Source organism: Ornithorhynchus anatinus, chromosome 1, assembly GCF_004115215.2.
Source record: "Ornithorhynchus anatinus isolate Pmale09 chromosome 1, mOrnAna1.pri.v4, whole genome shotgun sequence".
Classification (NCBI taxonomy): Eukaryota; Metazoa; Chordata; class Mammalia; order Monotremata; family Ornithorhynchidae; genus Ornithorhynchus; species Ornithorhynchus anatinus.
The window spans coordinates 71,056,986-71,070,118 of NC_041728.1; the positions used below are offsets into that span (position 1 = coordinate 71,056,986).

The 13,133-nt window shown below is 39.2% G+C and overlaps 1 protein-coding gene across 1 annotated transcript in view; it reads right to left on the reverse strand.

Annotated features, from left to right (window-relative positions):
- The window catches only part of GCLC (glutamate-cysteine ligase catalytic subunit), a 55,400-nt gene that overhangs the window by 13,541 nt on the left and 28,726 nt on the right, over positions 1-13,133 (reverse strand). Inside the window, exons 4-9 of the mRNA XM_029059247.2 lie at positions 12,164-12,277; positions 10,360-10,418; positions 10,129-10,262; positions 2,751-2,825; positions 1,964-2,080; positions 432-570 (exon numbers count right to left, since the gene is read on the reverse strand). Coding sequence (XP_028915080.1) covers positions 432-570; positions 1,964-2,080; positions 2,751-2,825; positions 10,129-10,262; positions 10,360-10,418; positions 12,164-12,277 — 638 coding nt within the window. The remainder of the gene's footprint in view (positions 1-431; positions 571-1,963; positions 2,081-2,750; positions 2,826-10,128; positions 10,263-10,359; positions 10,419-12,163; positions 12,278-13,133) is intronic.

Sequence of the window (13,133 nt, forward strand, 5' to 3'; positions counted from 1 at the left end):
AATGTATTTGTTTATATTAATGTTTGTCTCATTAATCCATTCAATAGTATTTATTGAGCGCTTACTGTGTGCAGAGCACTGTACTAAGCACTTGGAATGTACAATTCGGCAACAGAGAGAGACAATCCCTGCCCAATAACGGGCTCACAATCTAAACGATAATGGGCTCACAGTCTAAATGCCCCACCTCTAGACTGTAAACTTGTTGTAGGCAGGGAATGGGTCTGTTTACTGTTGTATTGTAATCTCCCAAGCTCTTAGTATGATGCTCTGCACACAGTAAAAGCTCCATAAATACGATTAAATGAATGAAAAAAACCCTCTATCTGAATGAGGATGAAGAAAATTCCCAAGAAAGGTTAAAACAGGACTTCACATTAAAATAGGAATGACTAGAACCACGATTCTAGTGGATATGGTACAGCACTCACCTTCTTTCAATAGCTGTTCATAAATTTCTTTATCAATTGTCAGATCAATGTCATTGTATTTCTCTCCACATTTAGATAAATAACTGTCTATTGAATCATAACGTGATTTACTGATCCTATATATGTTGTTCTTCAGAGGCTAAAATTGAACACATATGTTAAAAATGCCTTAGGAATTAAAAAAAAAAACACATTAAAAAATGCCATTCCAAAAAGTCTAAACACTTCAGATAAAGCTATCACTTAGAGGTCAACTTAAAAAGAAAGGGATAAAGTACTGATAGTAGACAAGTGGGAGATTGCGTTATCTGTCTTTCTGGATATCGTCAAGAGAAAGGAATCCAACTATTTCTCTGGGATGGTTTCAGCGCAGTCCTAGTGGTAGAGGATGGGTGGGCTAGGTCATTGCATCCCCACCGTTTTTGTTTCGCTATGTCCCCAACACTAGATGGTGCACAGTCTGAGATAAATGAGTTCAATACAATTTACACAGGAATTTGCAGTTTAAACATACAAACACCACCCATAATCTTCTATACTGGCTACAGAATGTGACTACGTTAATGATCATGACACAGTGGATAGAGCACGAGCCTGGGAGTCAGAAGGTCATGGGTCCTAATCCTGGTTCTGCCACTTGTCTGCTGTGTGGCCTTGGGCAAGTCACTTCATTTCTCTGGGCTTCAGTTACCTCATCTGTAAAATGGGGATTGAGATTGTGGACCCCATGTGGGACAGGGACTGTGTACAATCTGTGTAGAGAAGCAGCGTGGCTCAGTGGAAAGACCCCAGGGTTGGGAGTCAGAGGTCACGGGTTCGAATTCCGGCTCTGACACTTGTTAGCTGTGTGACTGTGGGCAAGTCACTTAACTTTTCTGTGCCTCAGTTACCTCATCTGTAAAAATGGGGATTAACTGTGAGCCTCACGTGGGACAACCTGATTAACCTGTATCTACCCCAGTGCTTAGAACAGTGCTCGGCACATAGTAAGTGCTTAACAAATACCAACATTATTATTACAATACAACCTGATTAGTTTGTATTCACCCCAGGGTTTAGTACAGTGCCTGGCACATAGTAAGCACTTAATAAATATTACAACTATTATCATTGTTATTATTAAAATACAGAGTAATTTATCTTCAGAGTGAAACAATCTTCTAAACGCTTGATGGTAAAAATGACAATTACCACAGACTTTCAGAATATGGAACATGGATTTTTGTAAAAGAGGAGCTTAAAGTAAGCAGCTTTGTATGGGGGTAAAGACTTCAAAAGAGTGTTTTCCTTTGCTTTTTTGTTTTTCCTATTACTTTGTTTTTTTCTCACAGGTAACCACAGACACCCTTATGGACTTAGAAAGTTGCAAAGAACAATGGGGAAAAAAGGTTGACAGCCTCTATCAAAGTGTGGTTTTTTTCAACTGATATTCAAGATGTAAAATTCAAGACTCTTGAAAATATCTTAAAACAATGTGATTCTCATTTTACCTGTTTAATTAAAAAAGGCTATTAAAGAAAAAGCATTCACACCTCCAATCCTCTCTCTTCCCGTGTTCTATCGTCTACAGATGCTGATATTACTCCCCAGCGACAATCAATATCTGAAACATAGCCTCTGTAGAAAGGAGATGCAGCACTTAAAGCCATCTAGAAACAAATAAAAATTAGCTTCTACAGATACTATGTCAAAATATTTTACCTGCTTAGAAAAAAGAAACAGGCAAATTACTTTAGGCAAGACCAACTCTTCTGGAACTGATTTAATTACCCCACTTCAAGTCGTTGATTCTTTCGGTAAGCTTGGTCTAATTTTTCTTAACATGTTCTTATAGTGGTTCTCTTTATCCAAACAATTATAACAAACTTTTACAATAAACATTCCAATAAAAAGCAGTGCAGAAAGGTCTCAGAAACAACCTGATGGTTGCACCAGGTATTGTAATATTAACCACTAGCTATTAACTCAAGCTACAAAACAGACATGTTAATTTGGTTATCTATAATACAGTTATCATCTGTTGTGGGGATATATAAATAATATAAATATTTTAATCTGAACTATATCTTTGCCGTTGTACACTACTCAGCCAATTTTCGACTGAGGCTTCCAGGTTTAGGTAGCAGAAGGACAGATCTTTAGATTTGAAACTACTTGTGCAGAGTAAGCTACTCTGTAGACTAAAAGCTCCTAGTAAAAAGGGAACACTTTACCAACTCTGATGTATTTTTATCTCCCTAGAGCTTAGTTAAGTGCTCTGCACACAATAATCACTCAAATTCAATTGATTGATTGATTCAAAGAAAATTTTCTACTTACTACAATTGGGCAGATAGTAGCTAGTTGATCATAAAGGTATCGGGCTTCAGATATGCTGCAAGCCTGGAATGTCACCTGTTAAAGAAGCAGCAGAGTTGTCAACCATCTTCTCAGAGTCAGTAGACAAAATGTGCCTGTTCTTGTGGGCAGGCAACGTGTCTACCAAATCTGTTACAGCCCTTCTCTCCCAAGCACTTAGAGCAGAGCAGTACTCAAATATAATTGACTGATGATATTCGCTGTAATGACAAGTGCAATCCAACTAAAAGTTTTAAGTTGCTAAGGCTAGAATATTGCATTAACCGATAGATTTTTGCAAACAGCATATATTTTAACACACATACTTCAGGCATTAATGAGAGGCAAGTATTGTAAGCTAAATTCAATTGCTCTGAAAGATGAATTTCACTTGTTCATTCATTCATTCATTCATTCATTTTCATTCATTCATTCATTCATTCATTCATTCATTCAATCACATTTGAGCGCTTACTGTGTGCAGAACACTGTACTAAGTGCTTTCAAAGTCAGCAGGTTTTAGGACTACCTTGCTCCCAGTAGTTGAGGTTGCAATGGAAAACTTAATTTTTGTGAGAAATTTGGAGATGTTTAAAATGAACACTGTCAGTGAAAAACAATCATGAAGGAGTCAAAAGCACATTCTTTAAGTTCTAAAAATTAAATTAGACTTTTAAAAATAAACACCCTCCCGGCAAAATACTCAACCAAAACCCCACATCAAAAAAAGTTACAAGAATTCCTAAAGCGTAAAGAACTGGCCCTCATGTCTAAAGATAATTAGAAAGGAATAATTTTTTTAATAGCATTCCCCCTTCCCCAAAAGTCATTCTCAATCCAAATAAAATGATTTATACACAGAGAAATCCTGGTTTTACAAAATCAGGATATTACCTTTAAATTAAGTTTACTTTTCTTTCATCATTTAAACAAAATTTATCAGCTCTCTTCTATATTCTAAAATTCAACAAATACAATCAGCTTGGGAATTTCATTTGATCCTGTATTTTTCAACTGTTAAATATATTACTTTTACTCCAAAGAGTGAAGTTAATGGCCTAGTGAATAGAATGCGGGCCTGGGAGTAAGGATCTGAGTTCTAATCCTGTCTCTGCCCTTGTCTGCTCTGTGACCTTGGGCAACTTATTTCACTTCTCTGGAACTGTACCTCACCTGTAAAATGGGAATGAAAAAGCTGAGCCTCATGTGTGACAGGGACTGCTACTAACCTGATTAACTTGTATCTACTCCAGCACTTAGTAAAGTGCCTGGCACACAGTAGGTGCTTAACAACGATACCATATACAACCAACAAAAAAACACTTAACAGATCCTAGAGTTAAACAGGGGAAGATACCATCCTAAAAATCATTGCACCTCCCTCCACGTTTCCTGTGTCCTGCTTTCATATAACCTAACTCATTGTTTAACTTTTAGACCCAAATGATTAATCCCTGATCCATCTATCATTGTCCTATAATTTGACATGGACTGCTTAAAATAAGATTTCCTTTCCAAAGTCAAGTTTACTCTGAGACTTGAAAACCTAAGTAGTGTATAGTTAACTAGTTTAAGAACTTTATCATTAGTCTACTGATTATATGCCATAGTTGTATTCACTAGCACAGCAATTTAGGCCAGGCGGATAAATTGATTAGATTTGATCACAGATTTTTTTCCCCTAAAACAAACTCAGAGTCATTGACAATCTACAACGAGGATAAGCCAAGACCCGAGAGAAACCCAACCATTTGAGAACACACGGTCAACCAACAGTTGGGGCCAAAGTGAGACTCCTCAGAGGAATTCACATGATCCCAGCCTCACAAGCAGCGTTAAGGAGCGTGACCTAGTGGAAAGAGCATGGTACTGGGTTCTAATCCCAGTTCTACGACTTAACTGCTATTGACCTTGGGAAAGTCAAAACTTGTCTGTAACCTCAATTCCCTTATCTGCAAAATGGGGATTCAATACCTGTTCCCCCTACTACTTAGGCTGTGAACCCTATGTTGGACCTGATTATCATGTCTCTCCCCAGAGCTTATTACTGTGCTTGGCACACCAATCACTGGCATTTATTGAGCAGTTACTATGTGCAGAGCACTGTTCTAGGCACTTGGGAGAGTACAATACAGGAGAATTAGCAGACACATTCCCTGCCCATAATGAGAAGCACATAAGTGCTTAACAGACACCACGATTATTATTATAACCTATGTTTGTGTGGGGGTGGGAGGGGAGTAGGTGGAAAGAGGGCTCCTGTGGATCCCCAGAAAACTTACCAAGGATGAGTTACCAGCTCATTCGATACTGAGTTCCCTACCCATTGATGACAAACAGGAGAATCAGACTACAGAGATTTCATCTCTTGCCTAGTATCCACATAATTGGAAACCATGTTTCAACTGCACCTCTGTGAACCCAACTTCCATGTCTAATAAGAATCAAGGGTATACTCACGAGCTGCATTACAGTATAACCTGCCTTCTAAAACCCACTACTCAATATCCACAGGAATTACCATCTGACAATACTTCCTCTGCATGATCTAGTTCAAGGACTTTCACACCAGTTCCCCTTTTCTCTGTTGACCAGACATGTGCATGGCATACCAGGATGTGAGAGTGGCTAGTAGGTACAAAGACCTGTTGAGACATGGCAAGAACCACCTGTGAACAGTGAATAAGGATGTTCACAGCCAGATAAAGAGGAAAAACCAACCAGCAAGTCAGATATTTGCATAAACCTAGGAAGAACAATGAAAAGGGAGGTGAGATTTTCTGTAAAAACTAAAGGAAAATTTGATTTGATGGATAAAGGACCCTTTAAAAAGTCATTCATAATTTTGGGAAGATATTCAAAACTGAAGACCTTAAGAGGCAGATCTGGCAGGGAGTATAGTCTAGTGGAAGGGGCACAGGACTGGAAGTCAGGAGAAGCAGGTTCTAGCACTGATTCCACCACCTGCCTAACGTGTGACCTTGGGCAAGTCACCTACCTTTTCTGTACTTCAGCTCTCTCATAAGCAAATGGGGATAAAATATGTATTCGTCCTCTACTCCTAGGCTGTGAGCCCTCTGTAGGTTAGGGACTGCATCTGAACTGAGATTTTCTTGATACTAGCTCAGTGCTTAATAAACAACACGATCATTATTATTGTCATTATTAGGTATAGTTAACTATGTTCTCAGTTTAGTATTTCCTCATAATGGATTTTTTTCTGGGAGGGGGAGACACAATGTGTGGTCTTAGATGGCCTAAAATATTTTGAACATTTTTACTGGTAAGCATGCCATGGAATAATTAGTGAAGAGAAACTATTTTATTCAACATTCGAGTTCTGAGAAAAGATATGAAGGGGTTTCAACCCTGGTAATTTACCATTTACCTTTTCTCTTGAATAACAACAAATGGACCCCTTCCCTCAGAGACGGCTTAGAGATCATTTATCCAGGGCATTCTAGAACAGCACTGCAATGCCATTGGTAAAGGGGGGGTGGGGGGGAAGAAAAGAAAAATCCTCTGCACTTAGAGTCCAAGCCATTTTGGTACTCCAGATATTTTTAAAAGGACATTTTTAACAGGCATGGAGACAGACACGGTTACTGAGAAACAGGGATGGGAGAGTCAAGGCCAAAGGAAATAACCAAGTTTTCTGAACAAAATTCATTTAAAAGAAATAAAACTCCCAATCACCTAGAAAACAAAAAAACTTTAAAAAGTTAGACTACTTCCCTAGAAAGAAAATTATTTAAGATCTCACCATTGAGAACCTGCACTGCACATGAATTGATTTCTAAGACTGATTTACCAGCTCTAAATTGAAATTAGGACGGAATTGGAGTGTGGCCAAAATATTCTTTGTTTTGAAGTTATGCTTCACTAATTTTAAAAATTGGAGGGATAGCCACTTAGTTCCAGTTAAACCATGAAAATGGGCTACTAGCATCTCACTTCACGCCATACTTTTTTATGTTTAAACAACAACAATCATTTTCTAAATTGAACTACGTGAACTATGGGGGTCAGGCTGCTAAAAATGTGGCATTTTAGTCCATGGATACAAATTTATCTGAAAGGAAGTTGATGATAAAATGTTTTTATCAGCAACATTTGGGGAAAATGTATTTAGGTTTCTTTTAAATGAGAATAAAAAACTTTTTCCCCCACAAGTTTGCTATTCTTAAATGCTCTAAAATGAATATTAAACCGAAAAACCATTCAGATCCATGTATTGTTAAACAAATTTTAAAATATAATCCACTGTACACTGAGCAACATAATTATTCTTTCTCATAATGCACTGTTTTTCTAAGACAGAAAATTTATACAAGTTTATGTGTTCACATGTTCGGGAAGATTAATTTTTCTGAATAAATCTTAAACTGTCTGAAGTCTGTTAATGGATTTCTAACAGATCTCCTTAGAGATGAGCAGAGGTCAACAAATGAGATATTATAAATTGACATATCTGCAGGATTTTTGTCTGCTCAGTTTGTGTTTAATCACACTGAATAAGAGGGAAGAAAATAAGATGACTTTTTAAGTAGAAGTCCCTTTCTTGGGGATGTGGAGTTGAGGGGGAAGGGAAAGAAACAAAACATTGCTCTACAGTTAGTCATCCCAGTGACTTAATACAGAGCTTTGGAACTCAGCGATGTTTAAAAGATGTGTGTTGCCTGCCTGGCTAATCATCACTAAATAAGTCTATGGATTGGTCATCAGGCACAAAAATTTACATTTGGGCAAAGTCACTCTTGTTTGGATTAGATCACCCAGGGTTTGAACAAATATAAAGGATAATATAAACTGCATGCCAAATATTGCCATCATTGTAGAGGCAGCTTTGCAACTTCCCACCATACTTGCCCCAGAGCAAACAGTAGCTCAGCTAGGAGAGTGAGGTTAAGTCAAGTGGGGCACTTTAAAGTATGGTCAAGTATGGAATTTGTTTGCTTTCAGAAAACTTTATTAAAAAGTCAAGTTTAAGCCTACCTAATACCATGTTCATTCATTCATTCAATAGTATTTATTGAGCGCTTACTATGTGCAGAGCACTGTACTAAGTGCTTGGAATGAACAAGTCGGCAACAGATAGAGACGGTCCCTGCCATTTGAAGGGCTTGCAGTCTAATCGGGGGAGACGGACAGACAAGAACAATGGCAATAAATAGAGTCAAGGGGAAGAACATCTCGTAAAAACAATGGCAACTAAATAGAATCAAGGCGATGTACATTTCATTAACAAAATAAATAGGGTAATGGAAAATATACAGTTTATGTAGTACTTTTTCCCCTATGAAACTGTTTCCACCTCTTTGCTCCCCTATAGCCTCACAGATTCTTTTCATTAAAGGCTTTGCCATGTGATAAGCCAGGAACGTGGGCTAAGCAAAAAGTTCTGAAAGTAAACATTAACATTTCCTTTGTTTCAAGCATTAAACAGGAATGTGCATCAGATACTATTCAGTTATGCAAGTTATTTTCACATGATCAAATAGGAGTGGGGCTGCCTTTTCAAGTCAGAAAAAAGCCAGCACATTTAGACCGATTATTGTCTAGATGGCAAGTGACCTAAACCTGAATGTCAGTAGCCTGGGAAACAAACCTATGGGAAGTCCAGTAAACTCTTAATTACAAATTTACTGCGATTTTCTGACCTAAGTGAGAATTTTCATGATACCAGTTTGAAATCTGCCTATGTCTTTTAACAGCCCAATGGATGAATGCAGGAGGTAGGGGGAAGGTGAGCAGGGGCCCTGGACTTAGTGGAAAGAGAGATGCAGCCTACACCCTAACCGTCGGCCCAGGAATGCCACAGAAAAAGAGGAAGCTGGTAGGAGAGGTTTTTGGATTCTGGGTTCCTCAGGGATCAATTCCTCAAAATTGTAGTAACATGGCCATCAACTTCTCCTGGAGTATGGAATTTATGTTATTAAGCACTGACTATGTGCTAAGTGCTAAGATATTTTGTACATGTATTAGACAAAGTCTCTTTCCAACATGGTGAGAGACTGCGTCCAAGAGATTACATGGCTGGACAGGTGGATGAGTAAGATGACAGTCCTTTTCACCTCTAAGGAGAGACTTCCGTTGAGCTGAGCCTGGTGCTGCTTATTAGAACCATGTCCTTCCTAGAGTTCTGCTCCAATAGAACAACTCTGTACTTGATTTCCAAGGGGCAAATCAAAAGGTTGCACATGGGAAACAATTAAGTATCTTCACTGAATTTTTGGTTTCATATATGTATATATTTCTGCCATGTCCTGAACCCAGGGTGAAAGTACCCTATAGAAGGACAGGAGGCACTGTGTGGGGAGGGAGAAAAGAGAGAGAGTGAACATTTCTTTTGCCCCACAAGCTTAGCTTGTCTCTTGGAGCCAAAAGTGGAGGCAAGATGACATTTTAAAACAGTTGTCTTTTTCTTTTTTCTATTTAAACACACACTAACAGAAAAAAATAAATCCTGAAACACTAAAGGTATGTCAATTTATAATTTCTCGTATTTGTTGACCTCTGCTCAGTCAGCAGGTCACTGAACACTGGCTCCAGAATCTGATGGCATTCTCACTCCTCCAGGCGCCTTAGTCAGGCTTTGTAGAAGCCTAGAGGTGAACCTGGGCTCCTCTCGCTTCCCCATGGGCCTGCAGTCAAGCCAGAGACTTCTCTTCTTTCTGGTCTAGCCTTGGGAGCTCAGTAGGGATTCTGTCTGCACTTCACAGGGCTTCTGATACTGTGTTGATCTATGTCTCACTTTTTTTTTCTTCCTTCAGGCTCTGGATTCATGTGGCCCAGGTCCGTCTCCCCCGATTAGACTGTAAGCCCGTCAAACGGCAGGGACTGTCTCTATCTGTTGCCGACTTGTTCATTCCAAGAGCTTAGTACAGTGCTCTGCACATAGTAAGCACTCAATAAATACTATTGAATGAATGGATGAATACTCTTTGAAGCCCCTCCATCACCCCCATCCACATAATATAAAGTTGGCATCCCTGTCTTTCCCTTTAGTAAAACCTCCCCCTTTCTGATCACCAAGCAATAAGAACCCATCTGAGTCAATTCAATGGTCCAGCCAGATGTCTATCCTTGGACAGCGGCACCAAAAGACATTAAGAAAGACAGTATGATAGTTGCCTGCCTTGCCATTCAACCTCATGGTGAGGAATTTGCCTTCTAAACTCCTTAACTTCTTCGCTCTGATAACCCATTATGGACCTATCAACAACAACTAAAAATTTACAGATTTCTAAAAATCTGTATTTTCCCCTAATATTTCTAGAAGTTTAGTAAGCATGAACGGATGAACTCAAACACCTCCACTCCATTTTCAACTCAGATATTTAAAAAAAAAAAATCATACCTGAAGGCAGCAATTGCCCATTCCAAATCCCATAGCATCCATATAAATATGGTCCGGTTTAGCAGCTTTTGCTGCTTCATCATCCTGAGGAAATGATTCTATAAATGGAGATGGAGTATTCTTGTCTTTAAATACTGCATTGAAAGAGGGAGAGTTATAAATTAAGAGGTGAGAAGCTACATGAATTACTCAAATTTATTCCCCACATACTCCAAGCCACCATTTACTTACTCGGTACATTGATCACAACTTTTTCCCCTCTCCGATGTCGGATATTTCTTGTCAAGGTACTAATAAAAATTAAAAATAAGCATGAAAACAAGCAAAAGGAAAACAAAACAAAAATCAGTAAAATAATCTCAACCACAATTATTTTTGGTTACTAAAAATAAACCACCTTCTCTAAGGTCACGAAGACACCATCAAGAAGATTACCCCACTGTCTAAATACAGTGCAAGGAAAATAAAGTGGCCAACCACCTTAGCCCCCTCTGAGATACCAGGTAAGAGTAAGAACATTTGGCAGAGTGCTACAATTAATCACAAACTTGGAATTACTATGCCCTGGAGGCAAGGTGCTGCAGTGAAATATGCATTAATTAGCCTTGTTCCTTCAATCTGCTGAGATCCCAAACTGATCTGCAGCCAATGTCAGTTTCTTTTACTCATGCTTTTAGGTTTGAGAGGGTGAAAGTGAAGTTTTGACTAAAAAAAAAAAAAAAAAAGACCCTAGTAAATTATTCACAGGAAGCAAGCACAAGTGACTTTAGAAAACAAGTGCCAGTAATAAAGAAACCTGAATAAAATTATTTTGTGAAAAAATGGAGTTGCTCTGTGTTAGTAAAAGTACAAAAAGGAATATACATAATTAAATGTCCACAGACAATTGTGCCTTTAAGAGTGCTGTTTTAAATCTTGCTAATTCCCAAGGTTAATGCATTCTTTTAATGCTTATTTGTTAAGTGCCTACTATGTGCCAGGCACTGCATTAAGTCCTGGGTAAAAATAAGATAATGAGGTTGGACATAGCTCTAACTCCCATTTTTCAGATGGGGTAACTGAGGTACATAGAAATGAAGTGACTTTCTCAAGATCACACAACTGACAAGTGGCAGAGCTGCATTAGAAACCAGGTCCTGACTCCCAGGCCCATACTCTTTCCACGACGCCACACTGCTACCCAATTTCAGAGGAATTTGTTGTGGTTTGGTGCCTATTAACATGACAAAAGCTCTAACCCTACCAATCTTAGGTGAAGGACCGAGTAGTGGAATACCTGAATATTTTAGTCAGGAAACCGATAACTCTAGGAGCATAGCAAGAATTGAACATAGTCCCTGCCTCCCAAGACAAATCCAGAATCAATATAAATGCATATACAAGTGCTAGAGTTTCAAGAGTGAGCTGAGGGTTGGGTCAGAGTGCGCAGAATTAGTCAAGAAAAGTTTCCTGAAGGAGGGGGCCTTGGGCTCAGGGAAAGGGAAGGAGGGGTGTTGTTTGGCAACAACAGGAAGGAAGTGGAAGAGTGTGAGGACAGCAAGAAGGCAGCCATGGATACAATAATGAAAACAGTAAGAGTGGATGGTAACCAGGCAGAGAGACAGTTGGAGGAGGACTTTGAGGATTTTTTTTTTATATGGTATTTGTAAAGCTCTTACTATGTGCCAGACAGACACTTTATTAAGCGCTGAGGTACATACAGACTAAGCAGGGGATATAGTCTCTGTCCCCATTTTACAGATGAGGTAACTGAGGCCCAGAGAAGTTAAGTAACTTGCCCAAGGTCACAGAGCAGACAAATGGCAGAGTTAAGATTAGAGCCGAGGTCCTTCCGACTCCAGGCCCATGTTCTAACCACTAAGCCATACCGCTTCTCAAAGCGGTGTCAGAGGTTGATATTGCCTCTGAAAAGCAGTAGTGTAGGAACCGCAGTAACCCTAAAATCTGTCAGCTGTTATGAGGGGACCGAGATTAACTACTGAAATCCAGTCATTTAACTTGTAGCTACAAATACAAAACCCACTAGCACACATACCTGAACCTGGGGTGCTTGTTTATTGCTTCATCTGGAAAGAAGAGAGATTTTGAGGCACCTCCTTCAGTTGGTGTAGGTTTATGCTCTGGAACTGTGAACCCAGGGCAGCCTAATCTACAAAAAATTTATGAAGAACTAAAACTTCCAATAGATGTACCGGGAGATCATTGTAGGCAAACATTATGAAGGAGCAGAATTTCATAACTTACCCTTGACCAAAAGAACGTCAGCCAGAAGTGGTTTCTACCAATATGCGATGAGTGGGCTACCATATGCACTCCCTCAACTGCAGTTTACCTCTTTGAGAAAATACTATGCAGTTGTTTTTTTTTAAGTTATTTGTTAAGCACTTACTATGTGTCAAGCGCATTTCTAACTGTTGGGGTAGATAGAAGGCTGGATTCAGTCCCTGTCCCACATAGGACTCATAGTCTAGTAGGAGGAAGAAGAATTGACTCCCCATCTTGCAGTTGAGGACACTAAGGCAGAGAAGTTAAGGGACTTGTCCAAAGTCACACAGCAGGGAAATGTCAGAGCTGGGTTAAGAATCCAGGTCCTCTGACTCCCCGGCAAGTACTTCATCTACTAGGCCACACTGCTTCCTTTATACTATACTATCCAATCTCTCCCTGCACTGCACAATCTCAAAACTTCCTTCTAATTTTCCTGCTCAACTACAGAAGCGGTCACCATATCAATCTCAAATTAACTTTAATTATAGAACCAGAGAGCCATTACCAAGATGGCAGTGTTCAGGGCAGGACTGAGTCTGGAGATGACAAGAACAGCTGTGGCCACCCTCTGCAACAAATTAAAGTCTGGACATTCCCAACTCAGAAGTTTTCAGCCTTTGTCCTAAATCTCTTTTGTTTCTGGCTAAGGCCACAATAAAATCTCTTCAAAATCTTTGTGGTTTGTATAGGCGCTGAATAGAGGAGTTACCACTATACAACCATATTCTTCAACTCCA